The sequence below is a fragment of the Trematosphaeria pertusa genome (genome assembly GCF_010094035.1).
Source record: "Trematosphaeria pertusa strain CBS 122368 unplaced genomic scaffold BU26scaffold_13, whole genome shotgun sequence".
Classification (NCBI taxonomy): Eukaryota; Fungi; Ascomycota; class Dothideomycetes; order Pleosporales; family Trematosphaeriaceae; genus Trematosphaeria; species Trematosphaeria pertusa.
Genome location: NW_022987224.1, coordinates 1,148,645 through 1,165,188, shown reverse-complemented (window position 1 = coordinate 1,165,188; position 16,544 = coordinate 1,148,645). Strand labels below are relative to the sequence as shown.

Sequence of the window (16,544 nt, the reverse complement as noted above, 5' to 3'; positions counted from 1 at the left end):
TAGATATTTCCCGTAGCCTGCTAAGCTTTCTACTTCTTATAGTATAATATATTATATTACTATATTACCTGCTTCGTAATAGCTAGCTATAGTGCTAAGCTAGAATATCTATAGTAAGACCTATAAATACTAGTATAGCTATTATATGTTTTAATTCTTCTAGTTCTCTATTAATTTAGCCTTTCTAGTAAAGGCTAAAGATTTCTTACTCTATTCTATTTTTCGAGAAGAGCTATATCTCGAAAAGTAGAATTATAACAACGTGTTCGTGTCTTCGCTATTAACGATACGCTATAGCTACGAATAAGAAGCGTCTATATATTACTCTGTACTCTAGTAGAGTTGTAGGTAATAAGAAAAGAAGGTCTCTAGAGACGTTCGTCTAAATTACCTTAATATAAGCTAACATCTCTAGATTTTACTAGACGTTTCTAATTAGACTAAAAGCTAAGAAGAGTATAGATATTCCTAGTATTCGCTGTTATGTAAAGAATAACCTAACTAGCGAATAGGTATACGAAGAGAAGAGCGTTAGCAACGTCTAATTAATAAATACACTACTTACGCGTATCGTTATTGTAAAGGTAAAGAATAAACAGCGTCTAGTTAATCTTCTTTAAGGTCTTTTAATTATTAATAGCGACCTGAATTAGAGATGCCGTAGCTAGGTTAGGCAGGCTCTAGTAGAAATTTCGAAGAACAGAAAGTGTATAGGCTCTTCTTAGCTAGATTAAGAGAAAATTAAGACGTTTGTAAGGGAATACGCCGCTTAGAAAACTACTATAGAGAGGTACGAAAAGGTAGAGAATATATTAAAGCCTAAACTAATATATAATCTACTCGAAGAGAAGAAGACTATACGTTAAGAAGAAAATAGTTACGTTATGCTAAGTGCAGATAACTATATTATATAGTGTTCTAACAGCCTTACTACTCGCTCTACTATCTGTTACGCGTCGCTTCTATTTCTAGTTCTTTAGAGTAGAGGTCGAGTAATAAAAGAAGTATACCTTGCTATTCGCCTCTAGTAAGGTTTCTAAACTACGCAGACGTGTATTTCTAATAGAGAGGATACTACCCTAAGAACTTCTAATCGATGATTCTAACTATCTCATTCTTATGAATTAAGATGTTAGACGAGTTTAGATCGCAATGTGTAAAAACTAGGGGCGGCTACTAGCTATCTTATTTACTAATTATAGCTTTAATGTTGTCGGCGTCTTGTTTAGTAACGTGTTCGCCTATCTGTGTTAATTCAAGATCCTTTCTTAGCTAGCGGTGAAACTCTTGGATAGTCTTAAAAGGCCTAAAGCGCGGCGTCCCGTGGGGTAGGCGAGAATCGTACAAGGAGCTACCAACGCAGCTCTCTACTCCCGTATTAGGCGGAGGCTCTAAAGTCCGAAGTTCTTTGATTATCTCCTTTAGCTGCGAGAAGATTTTCCGAAGAGACTCCTTAGATAGGTTCTTCCAGGCACCTGCCAAAGTCTCGCCTCGGATCCGTTCTATGACAATATACGCTCTGTTCTTGTGAAGAAAGGAGCAATAAATTGTAGGGACAGGGATTAATGTATGTTAAGCGACATACTTCATCGTGACGGCTTTAGACAGGTGTACTGAATATCCTGTTTTGAGAATTATGTGCTTGGAAAGCGGTATGCATGGCCCGTCCCGAGTGAAGAACTTCGCCGTGGTACGAAGTGCTAACCGAGCTAGGAAGCGACGAACGTATGTGCTGTTGATCCCAAAGGCTTCGCTGCCTTCATGCTGGGCTTCATAGTTGTTCGCAGGATTAAAGTAAGGACTTGCCATGGCGAGAGCAATATTTATAAGATGGATGAAGGCCGTAGGAAAAGGATATCGCGGTTAGGGGAGGAACTGCGGATAGCTTGTCAAATGAGTGAAAAAGTAGCTCAACTCTAGGTTAGGGTTAATCCACGTACCATATCTCGTCTTTGACGTTGGTAAATAGCGACTGGTCTCGCCTACTCTGGGGCCCTAACCCATTCAATCCTCCTCTTGCAACTCTTCGATGGACTGGACGTTCTTGGAACGCGCGGTCTGGGTGAAGGCAGAGATTTTAGCAGTCCGCTATCTTCGACGGTATTACGCCCACATTCTCGCACAGCGCCTACAGGATCCTTAACGGCGTATGGACAGGTTGGCTTGCGCGGGCTTCTCGTGGGGCGTCAAAGGGTGGCTCCCGAGATTCGAAGACGGTTGTTAAGCTCGCCAGCGAGGAGCCAGCGTTGACGCCAAGCCGGGACACTCCAGCGCCCCGCCAAGCTGACGGCGAACTGCGAACATTACAACAACATCAATATCGCACTCAACACTCGATAATCCCACCTATCGCCACTGCTTATGACATGATGAAGCTGTGTTCGACCGCCTACACTCCCAGACAAAGCGGCAAAATTGCGCGCAACGCCACCTCGCAACGACTGAACGCCGCGACACGCGATAAAGGAGAGACAGATCCCCGAAGGAGGCGGTGCCAACGAAAGAAGTGGTGACAGCGACACCCAGAAAGGGGCGACAAGGGCGACCGGAAGCGACGCAGACGCTCAAAGAAGCGCAGTCAATGCGGGTTCATCTTTACGCTCCAAAGAGCCTTGGAAGACCACCTCGACAAAGGCGACCTGACATACCTCAACCCAAACATCGAATTTCTTCCCTTAAGGAATGCCGAGGAGACTGGTGTATCGCTCCGCGAGCCCATCACGGAGCTGTGGAGCCGTTGCGAGGTGAGATGGGCTTACGTTCGTGACCCTCCCATTCCACTGACCGACCACGACTACAGAATCATCGACGATACCTTGTCCGACGCATTCGAACAAGCGGAGAAATGGCGCGATATAGCATCCGAGCCTCACTGGACATCCGTAGTGGTGGGTCCCATCTGCATCCCCTGCGGCGAATTTGAGGGCCTGTGGCCTGTCCTCGATGTGTATGTAACTCACTATATCTTTACGGATAAGCTGAGCTGACGCCTTCTTTAGGACCCCTAGCGAGATCTCCCCCGTTCGTATTCGTCCTTCTCCTGCTTCCATTTGCTGTGCTTCTCTATTTCTGAGAGAACTCGGCTGCAGCGCTAGTGCGTGGCACGACGCGCGCAGCGACACGCAATAGCCAATTATCCGTAGCGCAAAAAAGATTTTATATATACATCGTCCAATGGCTACAGCGTATTCGAGGCATAGTGAGCATAGGACGTGGGAACACAGGCTTGGTTGGTGGGGGGTGGAGCAGGTTGCCACCGCGATAGTCGACGTATTGGAGTGAGTTCCCGCATGCGTGACGGGGCAAATGGTTCCCACGACATTGGACACTGCGCTGGCCACCGCCACCAATCCACCGCGCTGCTCACCATCACCAATCCACGCCGCTGGCCACCGTCAACCATGGCCAAAAACCGCGATGGCATTGACAGCCCAAATTATGCAAAGCAGTTGCACTAGCGAACCGGTATTTCTTCAAATGATTCTATTCTTTAAGGTGACAGCCTACTCCTACTCATCAATCCTTTTTCTTTCGCCTTTTTTAAGATGCGCTGTAAGAAGATGTACCGGGTAGTGATGTTATCGGTCTCGTGTGCGTATGAGTGGAGGTTACGGCCCATCGACGCACTAGGACACAAAGACATCTTCGTACAACGAGTTCGTATTCACTCATGGCGATTTAGGTCCCAACAACCTAAGGATGGACCCGAATACGCTAATAGTGAAGTGTGTGATCGATTGGGAGCATTCGGGATATTCCCCCCCGGGATTCCAGAAATGGTCGGTCGATGATGGCACCTATCATGCTTTATATGAGGATCATCAAACAATTTTTGAGCTTGCCAGAAGTATCGAGCCTTGATTATACTCCCTATACACATATTTCACCAGATAGAGATAAAGATCAAAGAGTTTGATCTTAGGCCAAACTATCTACGCATAGCCTCCGCTAAATATATAACTAATCGCAGGTGAAGGCGGAGTCGGCGCAGACTGAGAGGAAATTAAAGTAGAGCTACAGGATTTGGAGGTCAATCACAAGGCGTAGAAACTTGCAATTTGGCCGGGCCAACCGACCTCGCCTTGTTGGCGATGGCATAGTCGCCCGACAAGACGTCGTTGTCCTTGAGCCGAGCTTCCGTAGTCAGGGGCCGTTATTCCTTGCTGTCTTTCGACCGTGGCGAGCGACGATTTGTATTCCTATACTCAGACTAGTGCCTTCTCTACGTCCAGAGAATCCCCGCTGAGGTGTTGCGGCTGCCACATCCTCCTTCCCATTACCAGGTCGCGCACGACCCATATTTGGGAAGACTGCCTCCTTGTAGTGCGGCACGAGAACCGGGTACCACTTCTGTGCGTATCGATCGGAAGCTTGGTCGCGTGGGCTCGTCTAAAGAGTTTGACGTCTGTAGATCGAGTCCTGAGGAGGAGGAGGAGGAGGAGGAGGAGGGAGCTCGATATGCCGAGCTGATAGGACATAACACCATCCTAACACCATCGCGAAGACAAAGTTGCCCGGAGAAGCGTTCTGAAGGTCTTCAAACCCTGGCCAGAATGTCTCGTTTGTGACTTGACAGCAGTAGCCCCGGCTTATGGGTACAGTGTCGCAAGCCTGTAGGGATTATTGATCATGGACGAGGACCGACCAGCAGGAACGAAGAGGAATTGGAGCGACGGGAAAGGGCGAGAGGTACGGGTGAGGAGGTGATTTTGGAGGAGAAAAGAGTCCGGAACTCTACGGGAAGGGAACGATTCGCGATCGGATGTGATGATCAGCTATACTTTGGATTATCAGCAACCTGTCAGCAACGAAAATGGGGGAACATGCTGTCCTGAGCCGTTCCAGCGCGCCTTTTTTACTCTCCACAAGGTAGGGGCAGAACGCGATCAACACCCGAGCACCGAGTTAGTGGCCCGCCAAGCCACGCTACCCGGCATAACTGCGGCAAAATCCGGGACCAAAACTAAGGTCCTTACTCCTTCATCAATCCCAACACACCACCATGTCCGACCAAGACGCCCTGACACCGCGTGTAATCATTTTTCGCCATGGTAAGTTCTTCGCTTCACCAGATTAAAATGAACCGTTTGTTGACGATACACGTGCTGTAAACAGGAGAGACGGAATGGGCCAAGTCCGGCCGCTTCACGAGCTTTACAGAGATTGAGCTGACCCAGGCGGGCGTTGCGCAGGTCTTCTCGGTGGCAGCGAGGCTCGTGGGTGCCGGCAGACTCCTCGACCCACGCCGCCTTGTGCAGGTGTTTGTCAGCCCAAGGGTGAGGGCTGTAAAGACCTTGGAGCTGTTGCTGTCGGCCTACCCCGATGTCGTCGCAGGGAAGGTTACCTATACTGAGGACATCACGGAGTGGAGTTATGGCGATTATGAAGGACGTAAAGACCAGGAGATCAGACTTTTGAGGAAGAAGAGGGGTCTAGACCAGGAGAAGGAGTGGGATATCTGGTTAGATGGGTGTGAGGGTGGAGAGTATGTTGTGCCCTTACCTGGTTATTGCTAATGGGCTGTTGCTAATACCTTAAAGATCAAGCCAGCAAGTTACCGAGCGGCTAGACAAGCTTATCTCGCAGATTAGAGAGATGCAGAAGCCTTACATGTGTGGAGAGAAACCCGCTGATGTCCTTCTTGTACGTCCTTTCGCCCTTCGTATTAGCCCTTTATTTTGCTCCCCAGCTTTACCTATAGCGGCTGAGAGATGAGAATTGCAGGTTGCACATGGCCTTATCCTTCGTTGTTTTGTGAAGCGATGGCTCGGTTTATCAATTGATAGTCCTCTCCAGATGATATTAGCCCCCGGGGCAATGGCTATTTTGAGGTATGCCTTTTCTGATAACTTAAGGTTATAGTAAGCTATAGCGCTAACGTTAAATTACACCGACCGATAGCTACAAAAAGAATAACATCAACGAACCGGCCATCCACATTGGCCTAGCGCTTCCATCCGAGGAGGAGAGTAAGTTCTAGATGAGACGGTAGTGATGTGAGAAAAGGAGGGTAACGAAGGAGTATGCTGTTCCAACCCGCAAAGTCTTAGCCTACATGAGATCTGGCATCCTGAAACTCATTTTCTCTGTAATCAAACAGATACTGGAACACTGCCGCTCAGCCCGGAGTCGGCCCCGTCAGCCGCCGGAGCTGCCTCCTGGCTGGCCCTAGTGATGGAGAATAACTCCTCGTAGGCATTGCCCAGTTCCTCATCATAGTCTATTCGCGACCGAAGGACTTCGCGGCCAGCAGCGAACTCATCCCCGTTCCATAGCCTATACTTTAGCAGGTCTGACGACGCGAGGATCGACATCGTCTCGGCGTCCGCCGACTCGGCTAGGATGAACAGCAGCTGGACCCCCTTTAGGCGGCTGGTGTCACACCGGTCGATGAAGAGCTTCAGCACAGCGTGGTTGTTATAGATCATCGCCATCGTAAGCGGTGACTGTCCGTTACTCGATATGTAGCCCGGGTCAGCGCTATAAGTGAGTAGGATATCCGCACATTCGACGTTTTGCATGCTGGCAACCGTTAGCAGCGCTGTTCGACCCTCCGGGTTGCACGCGTCGACCTTGGCGCCGAATTTAATGAGCAATTTGACCATCCCCAACAGACCGCCGAAGCTGGCGGCAGTGAGCGGGCTGCTGCGGAACAGGCCTTTTGGCACTTCGGGGTTGGGATTTGCGCCGGCCTCGAGGACGATGCGGAGGGCATCGTCGTTGTGACTATCGACTGCATGCAGGACCGTAGTGCGGCCGCTTACATCCATTGTGTTTAAGGGGGAGCCGCGGTCGATCAGTAGTTTCATGTCAGACAGCTGGGCCAGAGCCGTGGCCCAGTCAAGTGCGGTGCGGCCCATGGCGTCCGTGACAATGCTGTGGATATGGGGAAATTGCTGCTCCTAGCCGCCAGTCCGTGCTTCCCGGATCCCCGCAGCGCGTCCCACCCACACCACCCGCATCGCCCACATCGCTCGTCTAACAACCAACGTCACACGTCGTCGCCATGCTCCCGTTCGCGCTTCCTAAAAAGGCAACCCCAGAAGACGCGCGGAAGAAGGCCGGGTACACTAAATGGCAATGGGACAGGTTCTACGTATGCAGGCGGCCTAGAAATAACGGCGCGATTGCTAAAGCTAGACAGCGCCTCACCAAGTCGGAAGCAAAAATGGTTCACCAGAAGCACCCAGACTGGACGTGGCCGGCGGTACCAGTTGAGGAGAAGGAGGAGATGATGAAACGGGTTAACGCTGAGTTAGCCGCATGGAACATTCCCGAGGTTGGGGAAGACGTGTTTGGCTGGCGGATGTCATTAGCGATCCGAGACTGCCGCCATACTGCAGGTATGTATGGCATAGAAGCAGCAATATTCCTCTAATCATAATAGGGAGTCGCACACGCCATGCAAGCCAATCGACAGACGCTCATTCCGAGACGGGGCAGCCTGCTGCAAGCCAAGACTCAACCCCTGCCCGCAACGCTGGAGAAACCGTGCGACGCCTTCAAGAGGGTAGTCTATGGCCAATACGGAAGATGAGCAAGCTGCGCAAGAGCGGATTGGGACATTGAGCATGGGAGCTGTTCCTCCTCTGTATGTTGACCCACTACAGCCATCTAGGGAAAGGCTCCGACGTCTCAGGCATACCTAGTCCACCCAAGGAGCTCGAGGACAGGCGAGGCATCACCGGGGATGTGCATGACCGCCCGTGTAACCACTATAGAAGATGCTGAATCAAGATTTGCTCGCGGAAAGTTTTGGTGTAGGAACCCCGGCATCGCGTTCCACCTCCTGAGCTCGTTCTTCGCGTAAGGGCGTCACCTTAACAGCGCTTTTATACAAATCCTTCGCAGAAATACGCATGGTATCGAACTAAAGACACTCCGAAGCATCGCCACGCTCGCCAGAAGAGGATAGTCCATCGTTATGCGCAAAGTTGTGCGCAGCCCCTCTTGCAATCTCTTTGGGCGCAGCTTTATTTTCGTCAAGGTGTAGCACTCTTATATTTTTGGCGGCGAAGTTAAGTTGTGAACTACGCCAACATAGAAGTAGAGAAGATAGTACTCTAGTTTACCATTCTAAGACGGAGGCTCGAATCCTTGAAGAATGCCCATCCATGTATTCGCCAGACCTTGGGGTTCGACGCACTTGGTCAGTAATGTAGTGAGGTTCTCTAACTAGTAGTTGTAAGGGGACATGTTCTGTGTTAGCTCCGCCGGCCGGACTCTAGTTTCAATAACCATGTCGGCTTGCGCAAGTAGGAATTCCATTAGCTTCGACGCATACCAGCGCGGATTGTATAGATTCCTGAAGGCATTGCAGCGGCTACGGCAGTGCACACCGGAAGTGTGTATAATACGCAGTAGAGTCCTGCCCCGTGCCGGCGAAAGCATTCCAAAGGAATGCGCCGATTTCGACTATCGTCCCGTTGTCGCGTACGTGTACCTCGAGTTCCTCGAATGTTGTTGTTTTCAACTAGGATATCGACACCGAAAGCGGCACGTATGGTATTATGTACCTGCCATGTCTAACGCTTACCCGTAGAATAGAGACCCCGTTCGCCGCAGATCTGCCTTCTGGCGGCCCCCACGCCGAATAATCATCGCAAGAACTATTCTACTAACGGGAAAAGGAAGGAGGAGAAAACACGACCAGACATAATACATTCAAATTTTCTAGTAGATAACCCATCCTGAGTGCGCGGGGTGAAGCAGCTGAGGCTTGCTGTCGCGCGCCTCCCGTCCCCCTAGTCAACCAATAGCCAAATTTTCTGGTTCCCCGATAAAGGAGTCAATCCTATCGTGCAAGAATTTGTGCATATTGCGGTATGCCAAACAGACCACGGTTGGTTTCGTACAGTGGAGCGTAGTGATTTTCCCGTCCCGAATTTCGTCAAGGTAGAGAATGACCTGATAGCTCGAGACGACATTGCCTGAGATCACGATAGTCGATCTCATTCTTAGGTCCGATTCTTTGTAGCGGGTTTGCAGCCATTTTATCTGGTCTTTCAGAAGTCAGTAGGCCAGTCAGTTACAGAAGAAGGTTCTCACCTCCCACCAACCTGGGCAGCGCATTGTCGAGTTCGATCATGTCCATATTGAGGAGTCAGGTGAATGGTGTTTGGGATGGGATGGATGCTCTACGCCCGCGCATTTTTTTATATATACCGCTGCGGGTCTGAGCTCTCCTGCGGTGGTCTTTGTTGCATTAGCGTCCCACATTTACCTAGGTAGCAGAACGAAAGATCAGCTCGTGTAGATGCATCTTTCGAAGAAGCCTGCATGCGGACTGCCCGAAAAGGGGCATGTGGGGAGGGGCTAGGCGAACAGCGTACGCAACATAACTCTACAATCACTTGAGTCAGACGCAGTGCGCAGTACACGCCACTTCGCAGGGCCTCCCTGTTAAAGGTGCTCAACACGCACACCATGGACCCCCGTCTCTGTGCCGTGCAACTACCTCGTCTGCCGAGTGACGCAGCTCATCGGGCCAATCATCAGATCATGCCTCACCGGAGTGGGTGGTGCTTCTACCTACTTTATGGCGTAGCGCAGGTAAACTCAAGAGAGGGGAACACAAGTGAGAGGAGATTGCATGTGAGATCATGCCTCATTCTCGACCCGGTTCCTGTAGAGCCAAATACATGGCGCGGTCACTCGCGCCCTGGCACAAGGGCATCACCCAAATCGATGTATTCTGGATGCCACGCTAATGTTGGCGGGCCATATCCCCTAGGCTTGCCGCTTCCTGCTTCAAGAATGCCGCGTAGCCTGCTAACTCGCCAACGCGGTCACGAGGAAGAGCCGCTCCATTCAACAAGATCCTGCGATCGTCGTCACAGTTTACGACATCCTCAAGCTGGAACTTGGTATAGATATCAAGCCTAGCACAACCTCTAACTCTCGACAAACTTTCGGCCGCCTTGTAAGCCAACTCGCTAATAAGCTCCTTCACCCTCTCCCGCCACTGTTCGGGTAGATTCCAATCCATGCCCACAAGTCGAATTATACCACACTCTTCCCTCAATTCCACCAGCGCTCGCACAAGCACGCCGTCTGTGGCTGTCTTGATATCGAGTATGCACTCGATGTGTGATATCGAGCTCCAAGGATTCCCGCCATCATTGTGTCGAGAGTTCAGTGATCTTCTCTCTTTCTCCACACTCGCAGCCTCGCTTCGCTGTGGCAGTGTATCAGGACTTGCGCCTCCCTGGTTCCTTTCGTCCCCCTCCGACCGAAAACACCCGCTATCTCCGTCTTCTCGCTTCTTCGCGAATAGCTCTCCCTGCTCACCCATCTTCCACATCTTAAGACTGGACTGGGCCAGCGCTGTTGTAGAGTTGCGAATAAGGTTCGTCGTGGATTGGGAGTGCGGAAGCGTTAAGTTTGGCACTCGACTCTGATCCGAGCCGCCCTCGGTGCGTTGATGGACAGGGCCTGGAGGAGGTTGTGACGGTGGTTGCTGGTATTAGTGTGGGGTAGCCAATGCTGGAGGGTTGGTTACCAATCCTAATACCTTCCTAAGCGGACGACGGTAGGCGCAGCGCACGAAAGCGTGATCGGGACGAGGGCAAGGCTAGTCGTGCAGGAAGGCAACTGGTAAAAGACTGGAGGACGTCTCTGCCGGGAGCGTGCATGATATATTATAGAGCATGGGCCCTTACTTACCCTTGGGGGAAGTGGCTCCGCGGCGGGATGCAAAGCGAGCGGCTTTACTTCTAGTTAGCCGATGGGGTATCCGCCATCGCGGTATAAGCTTAGCGTGGCTATTAGGCGCTCTGTGCGGGAGTAGGGATGGTCTGGTTAGCTCTTCGAGGGCTGGAGCAAGCGCTGGCGTGCTTAATTAGAAGCACGACTATTTAGACAAACTGCAGGTTAGAGAAGGTAGCATCTCTTGCCTCTTTAAAGCCAAGCTTGCAGCATCACGTACAGCCGGACTAGTATAGACAGACTACTAGGAAAAGATTACGGCAGCCATCTTTCGGTGCGCTCGTGTATTCTGTGGAAGATTCTATCTACATTACATTACCTAGTGAATCGTCCTGCCTAGCGCTGAAGCCAACCCTGCAGCTGGTCTTGCAGCTAAGCGCTGTACCATCCGCCTGCCTTATTTAATGTTCTGCTCCTCTGCTGCCTCTGCTACCTCTGCCGCCTCTGCCGCCTCTGCCTTTCGTCGCCTTATTTCCTCCTGCGCCTGCGCTAAAGCCTTGGCATGCTGCATATTCACTCGCGCAAACTCGTCTTGTCTCTTGTTATACTCCTGGACTCGGTCTCACATAGATTAGTACAGACTCGGCTTGGAGGCTTTATTACGATACATACTGAGCTCCTCCTGGCTGTCCAGCCGTCTAAGGAGTTTCTTAAAGTCTTTGCTAGAGATCTCGATTAATCTACCTTCCGCTTGGGCTAGATTGTCACGCGTAACCGTGACTTTCATGCTAATAGGCTCAATACTGTCTAGAACAGGAAGGCCGATACCCTCGGGAGGATGGGAGTAAGAGACCTGCACATTGCCGTTTTCTAGTCTCTTCGATGGGGGCGAAAACATAAACGGCTAGTCCGACAGTTCAGGAGGAAAGTTCCCTGCCGCCTCCAAGGCACTGTCGACTATGTCGCACTGTTCCCGGAGAGGGAGAGACATAGTAAAGACTAAGACGGAGTTCCGGCTACTGCAGATGTTCTGGGAGGGAGGTACTGGAAAGGGGATGGGGCACGAGGAGATACGGAAACAGGTGTTAGATTGCGAAATTCAGAGCTTTTATACTATTGTCGGGCTCTCAGCTTCTTGGCGTTCTAACACGCAGGCAGGGTTGGATAGGTCTCTTTACCCGCCCGCATCGTCGCTATTGGCCCATTCCCTCATCCAACCCAGGCCGCAGGGGGAGCATGCAAGCACGGGAGATGCTAGCGGCAAGAGATAGGCTAGATTAAAAATAGTAACTACAAGAGAATGCGGTGAGTTGGCATGAGGGGCCGGAAGCTGCAGGAAACATATGGAAGGACGTAAGCGATTGGAGTTGAACCGGATTCGTCGTTGGGCGGCGTTCACTTGTCAAGCCGACTCGCCCGCAAGTTTCTTCCCTATTACGTTCCTTTCGTGTACCGAAGATTACGATGTGGGCTGGGATAGTTCGGTGTTAATCGACGTACACCCCAATGCTCTTGTTGACGCTCTAAAGCCATGGCTCCCCCTATTCTCGGTTTTCCAGACTCGGATGGCATACAGAAGAAAAAGAATAGCGAGTTCTAGGAGAGCATGTGTCTCTTCAGATTAGCAGGAGAAGTTTTGTCGTGGTGGCTCTCTTACCAAGCAATACACATGGATGAGAGAACTCTGGTAGTGAAGAGGGAACAAAAGGGCGAGAAGAACGTCTGCGAGAGTTGCGAATCCGAAAAGACATCCAATGAGCTTAAATTTTCGTGTCCTCGTGGTCGGCCACTTGTAGATGTAAAGAGCGATAGCGGCCGTCACTGTAAAACGGAAGACGGCGTTTGCAATAAAAGCGAGCGCTTTCAATGGTACCAGAACACCACAGAGCTGAAACGTGATGGTGACTACGGCGGCGAGGATTAACCCTAGACGTAACCACAGATGTTCCGACAGGACCGGGGGAAAGAAGCCGACGATTTGCCAGCAAATATAGGTCTGGGCTTCTTAGCAATTGCCCATCTACATAGGCGAATACAAACCTCAATCACGAGCCCGTTCGTCCAAGGCAACGTCAAGGACATCCAATATGCCGGTTCATTCCCAGTATATAGCCAGGCGAGGAGAGCTGCCTCAGAACCCAAGCAGCCAATTGCGAACCCGAAGGCACACACCCTATGCTTCATGCCTTTCCCCCAGGGGCGGTGTTCAGCGATACCTGGAAGGTTTGCATCTCCCCAGGGACGGCGCGCATGGTGGTGACCGAGCAGCCAGATGAGTCGCGCGACGACCAGAGCGCCTACAGGCCATAGGTTAATCATGTCGTAAGAAGGGAAACGAGGATAACCGATGTCGGCGTAAATCGCAGCGTACAGGATGCAGGCAAAGAACGTGCAGGAAGGCAACCGGTGAAGGACTGAGAAAGGCGGTAGGGCGGTGTGGACTGAAGGACGTTCCAGCCTCGTCGGGGACGTGCATGATATACATTCACGGCATCCCCACCCTTGCCCAGTTTCGGGGGGTTGCTGGATCAGAAAGCTGACGGAGCGTGCTCGGCTTACCTTGAGAAGCGAAGCCATAGACGGGTGGGAAAGGAGGCGAAACTGGCGGGGCAGAGCATCCAAGTTGCTTCGGGACCGAGACGGACCCTGGTGGAGGTCGAGTAGTCGGGTAGGGGCACCCCATTTGCGTGGGTTTTCTCGCCAAGGGGGAATGCCGCAGGGTTGATCTGGAGGTAGGGTGGCTTGGTCATCGGATCCTATCGCGTAAGTGTCCTCGCGCTAACCATCTTTGAATGCGAGCCATGCCCCTTCGCCGCACACGATCTTCTCGTACATCATGCCATTCTCTCCACCTGAGGCTTTCCCCCAAGAGCTCGGTCCGCGATCAAATTAAGATGTCCAGTACGGTCTCAGAGCTCGCCACAACCAACGGCCCCTTCAAGAAGTACCAGACTTCCTGCGGTGACGTGCGGATTATAACCTGCCCTAATCTCTCCACAGCGGACCGCCGGGTTCTTGGTTCGTGTTTGTTGGGTGGCGTTTTAATGCGGGCTACTTCGACCCGTGTCAGTTCTCAGTCGGAAGTGAAGCCATCATGGCAAGAGTTGGCTGGGTCAAGGCACTCGAGGGCCCTATCAAAGGGGATAAGAGTCACGGCCGAGGAACGTCGCCTCGAATAGGGCGCCCCCGGTTTCCGTTTTAACCATAGAAAGCCGCGGAGGGCGGCCCGCGCCATGCTCCATTCAATGTTGTAGATTGCCACCGCTTTGGAGGCGGCTACCGCGCGCTTCCCGTCCTGTCGGCTCCATTTCCGTTTGGCTTTCCTACTTTCTTCCGCCTTCCTCTCTCCCCTCACCCCCATCACCATGGCGCCCTCCACCTCCGCCTCGCGGCCCTTCAGTTTCTTCCGCCTGCCAGTCGAGCTGCAGCTGCGCGTCCTGCGTTGCGACCCCTTCTCGACTCTCGCGTTGATTCGCGCTTCGAACAGCGTGCGAGACCTCTTCCAAACACACTCCAACTCCGTCCTCCGGTCCCTTCTTCACCTGTGGCCTCCACAATTGCGCCACCTCATCAGGACACTTCTTGCCGTTCGCCAAGGGCTACTACTTTCTTCTCCGGCAAACAAAGAAGATATTCGCCAGCTCTATAACCGCTATCTCGAGCCGGCGTCGGGCCACCCCGAACATATCGATTTCCCCCCGCTACAGACGCTGAAGCTCCTTTGCACGCTGACCCTCGATATCGACATCCTCTCCCAAATCATCGTCCATCGGGCAGCCGATGTGGCTGCGAAAGCATTCCGAGCTCCCGCGATCGAAGGATGGCCGCCGCTCACCAGCATTCTGAGCCAAGAAGAGCTCCACAGGATCGAACGAGCAATTCTTTGGCTCCTGTTATATTTTCAGCTCCGGCGCCATAAACCGGGGGGCGCGTATTTCTCGCTAGCAGACGTTTTCATCGGCGAACTCTCGAGCTGGGAAATCGAGGAGTGGTTCACCGCCGTGAACTTCGTCTGCTATTTCGTGTACCACGTCAACGAGTCCGAGTTCCGGCCCTTATACAATCAGTACAGCTTTCGCTCCTTCTTTAAAGACATTTCCCTGGATTCTTTCCTGAGAGCGGCACGCAGTATAGTAGAGTTCTCACCTTGGCATTCTCTACGAAACGCCATAAACGAGCATCTATCGTGTGCATAAATCAGTAGAAATCTTGGCAGCCTCTCGATTTTCGCGCGCGCGGGCGGGGTCAAGAAAGGACGCCTTTATCTACAAATCTCTCCTCAACGCTTTAAAAGATTTTCTTCAAAATTTGAAGGAGACTTCTCCAATACGTGAAGAAGAGTTCTTTAAATTTTAAAGAAAATCCATGTAAGCATAAGAAACTTCGCATTTTCTCTTCAACGCTTTAAAGAATTCTCTTCAAATTTTAAAGAACTCTTCTCCATATGTTGAAGAACGATCCTTCAAATTTTAAAGAGAATCGAAGGGGTGGTGTTTTGTGCATCCTTCATGAAGGAGGTTTCTTCATTTCTTTGAATTTCTTTTCAACGCCGTAAAGGATTGTCTTCAAAATTTCAAGAACTCTTCTTTATATCTTGAAGAACTTTTCTTGAAAATTTGAAGAGAAAATATCAAAGTTTAAAGAAGTTGATTTTTCGCGGCGCGCGCAAATTCGTGAGGAAGCCGCCAAGATTTCTACGGATTTATGCACACGATAGATGGATCTGCAAGCCCGGCCTTGGCAACACCTCCGCCGTTCCCTTCCCGCTTCATAGCTTCGCTTCTCAAGCACTTGAGGTTAGTCGATCGCGCCCCATCAGCTTTCCGGAGCTTATCGTCGTGCCTGCGGCTGTGAAGTGCCGTTGAATCTGTAAACTGGAAACGGCCATAAAGATCTACAACGCTGGCCTCCTGCGAAGGATCCAGATGTCAAGATTCTCCCTATCCTACGCAGCTTGACGTAGCTAGACGCTGGGGGGCTCACACGGGGTACCCAGCCAAGAAGCAGGATTCCCCGAGTAGCCGCCGCCTCTCAGTTTCAGACGCCACTGTTGGGGAGCAATTTCTCAAAAGGCAGGGGCCACTAAGGTCGATCCTTCATAACTCTCGGGGCATATCATGCATGCTCCCCCAACTACCTCAGGTGGGCTGGAACGTCCTCCCCGTCCTTCACCTTGCCACCAATCGCTTCAGTCCAGCTCTCTCGATATCGCCTCACGAGATCTCGGAGCCCACCGCGAGCAACGAGGCGTTCGCGGTCACATAATCAAACGCGGAAAGCCGAATCAGGCGGTTCTTTTGAGGGCGCAATGCCTATCGGAAGGTTACCGTTTTCATGCGATTAATGCCGCCAAGGTAAATCTCGGTGTAATGGAAAAGCCCCGTGCAGTACATGCTAACGGAGAAAGCAGCCGTGTATTTACCTGCATGTGTAAGACATATAACGTACTTTATCATCGAACCCCCCAAAAATGCCAAGCCCCCACCAAATGCCACTATCTCTATCATGAAGCCCTCCACAAACGCTCAATCGACTTTAGACGAATCCCGGATACAGCTTGCGCTCTAGGCTATTCAACAGGGCCTAGAGCTAAGCTTGCGGCGCGCTGCAGCTCTCTATAACGTAGGGTGGGAGAAAGTCCGCAGTCGACGCGACGGAATCGCTCCACGACGCGAAAAGACACCTAATCGAACAAAGCTTACTGCGAACGAAGAGCAGGCGATAGTCGAGCATATACTCAACCTAGACACGCGAGGATTTGCCCTCTAGCTTGCTACTGTTTAAGATATAGCTAACAAGCTGCTTACTAAGTAGAGTAAGAAGGTAGTAGGCTAAATCTAGCTAAACTACTTTATTACGCGCTATTCTAAGCTTAAAATATAGCTTAATTATAAGTA

At 51.1% G+C, this 16,544-nt stretch overlaps 11 protein-coding genes across 11 annotated transcripts; 4 read left to right on the top strand and 7 right to left on the bottom strand.

Annotated features, from left to right (window-relative positions):
* Window positions 1-293: 293 nt before the first annotated feature.
* On the top strand, window positions 294-512 carry BU26DRAFT_433650 (uncharacterized protein; the record flags this gene model as incomplete). The annotated part of the gene is made up of 2 exons (XM_033824041.1): window positions 294-380; window positions 426-512. Coding segments are annotated over 2 exons (174 nt in total), but the record flags the coding sequence as incomplete, so codon positions are not given.
* Window positions 513-1,281: 769 nt separating this feature from the next.
* Window positions 1,282-2,206, bottom strand: BU26DRAFT_522332 (uncharacterized protein). Its single transcript, XM_033829766.1, has 2 exons — window positions 1,941-2,206; window positions 1,282-1,885 (listed from the first exon to the last, which is right to left on the bottom strand). Exon 2 carries the CDS (start codon window positions 1,807-1,809, stop codon window positions 1,573-1,575), a length of 237 nt encoding a protein of 78 aa, XP_033680243.1. The 5' UTR covers window positions 1,810-1,885; window positions 1,941-2,206; the 3' UTR covers window positions 1,282-1,572.
* A 63-nt stretch (window positions 2,207-2,269) lies between these two features.
* Window positions 2,270-3,188, bottom strand: BU26DRAFT_579011 (uncharacterized protein; the record flags this gene model as incomplete). Its single annotated transcript, XM_033834440.1, has 1 exon — window positions 2,270-3,188. A coding segment is annotated over one exon (513 nt), but the record flags the coding sequence as incomplete, so codon positions are not given.
* A 650-nt stretch (window positions 3,189-3,838) lies between these two features.
* On the bottom strand, window positions 3,839-4,859 carry BU26DRAFT_522330 (uncharacterized protein). Its single transcript, XM_033829765.1, has 2 exons — window positions 4,831-4,859; window positions 3,839-4,788 (listed from the first exon to the last, which is right to left on the bottom strand). The coding sequence occupies exon 2, from the start codon at window positions 4,476-4,478 to the stop codon at window positions 4,206-4,208; it is 273 nt and encodes a 90-aa protein (XP_033680241.1). The 5' UTR covers window positions 4,479-4,788; window positions 4,831-4,859; the 3' UTR covers window positions 3,839-4,205.
* Window positions 4,860-5,002: 143 nt separating this feature from the next.
* Window positions 5,003-5,980, top strand: BU26DRAFT_533262 (putative phosphoglycerate mutase; the record flags this gene model as incomplete). Its single annotated transcript, XM_033831145.1, has 5 exons — window positions 5,003-5,051; window positions 5,116-5,485; window positions 5,541-5,643; window positions 5,725-5,831; window positions 5,902-5,980. 5 exons carry the CDS (start codon window positions 5,003-5,005, stop codon window positions 5,978-5,980), a joined length of 708 nt encoding a protein of 235 aa, XP_033680240.1.
* A 112-nt stretch (window positions 5,981-6,092) lies between these two features.
* On the bottom strand, window positions 6,093-6,866 carry BU26DRAFT_433629 (ankyrin; the record flags this gene model as incomplete). The annotated part of the gene is made up of 1 exon (XM_033824038.1): window positions 6,093-6,866. A coding segment is annotated over one exon (774 nt), but the record flags the coding sequence as incomplete, so codon positions are not given.
* A 78-nt stretch (window positions 6,867-6,944) lies between these two features.
* Window positions 6,945-7,896, top strand: BU26DRAFT_79051 (uncharacterized protein). The gene is made up of 4 exons (XM_033836346.1): window positions 6,945-7,096; window positions 7,145-7,343; window positions 7,388-7,591; window positions 7,640-7,896. The coding sequence occupies exons 1-3, from the start codon at window positions 7,007-7,009 to the stop codon at window positions 7,567-7,569; spliced, it is 471 nt and encodes a 156-aa protein (XP_033680238.1). The 5' UTR covers window positions 6,945-7,006; the 3' UTR covers window positions 7,570-7,591; window positions 7,640-7,896.
* A 1,810-nt stretch (window positions 7,897-9,706) lies between these two features.
* BU26DRAFT_508536 (uncharacterized protein) lies at window positions 9,707-10,303 on the bottom strand (the record flags this gene model as incomplete). Its single annotated transcript, XM_033827089.1, has 1 exon — window positions 9,707-10,303. One exon carries the CDS (start codon window positions 10,301-10,303, stop codon window positions 9,707-9,709), a length of 597 nt encoding a protein of 198 aa, XP_033680237.1.
* Window positions 10,304-11,104: 801 nt separating this feature from the next.
* On the bottom strand, window positions 11,105-11,545 carry BU26DRAFT_508535 (uncharacterized protein; the record flags this gene model as incomplete). Its single annotated transcript, XM_033827088.1, has 2 exons — window positions 11,105-11,268; window positions 11,320-11,545. The coding sequence occupies 2 exons, from the start codon at window positions 11,543-11,545 to the stop codon at window positions 11,105-11,107; spliced, it is 390 nt and encodes a 129-aa protein (XP_033680236.1).
* Window positions 11,546-12,017: 472 nt separating this feature from the next.
* Window positions 12,018-13,398, bottom strand: BU26DRAFT_79041 (uncharacterized protein). Its single transcript, XM_033836345.1, has 4 exons — window positions 13,207-13,398; window positions 12,688-12,944; window positions 12,305-12,643; window positions 12,018-12,259 (listed from the first exon to the last, which is right to left on the bottom strand). The coding sequence occupies exons 1-4, from the start codon at window positions 13,328-13,330 to the stop codon at window positions 12,107-12,109; spliced, it is 873 nt and encodes a 290-aa protein (XP_033680235.1). The 5' UTR covers window positions 13,331-13,398; the 3' UTR covers window positions 12,018-12,106.
* Window positions 13,399-13,989: 591 nt separating this feature from the next.
* On the top strand, window positions 13,990-15,301 carry BU26DRAFT_79034 (uncharacterized protein). The gene has a single exon (XM_033836344.1). It carries the CDS (start codon window positions 14,013-14,015, stop codon window positions 14,841-14,843), a length of 831 nt encoding a protein of 276 aa, XP_033680234.1. The 5' UTR covers window positions 13,990-14,012; the 3' UTR covers window positions 14,844-15,301.
* The last annotated feature ends 1,243 nt before the right edge of the window (window positions 15,302-16,544 follow it).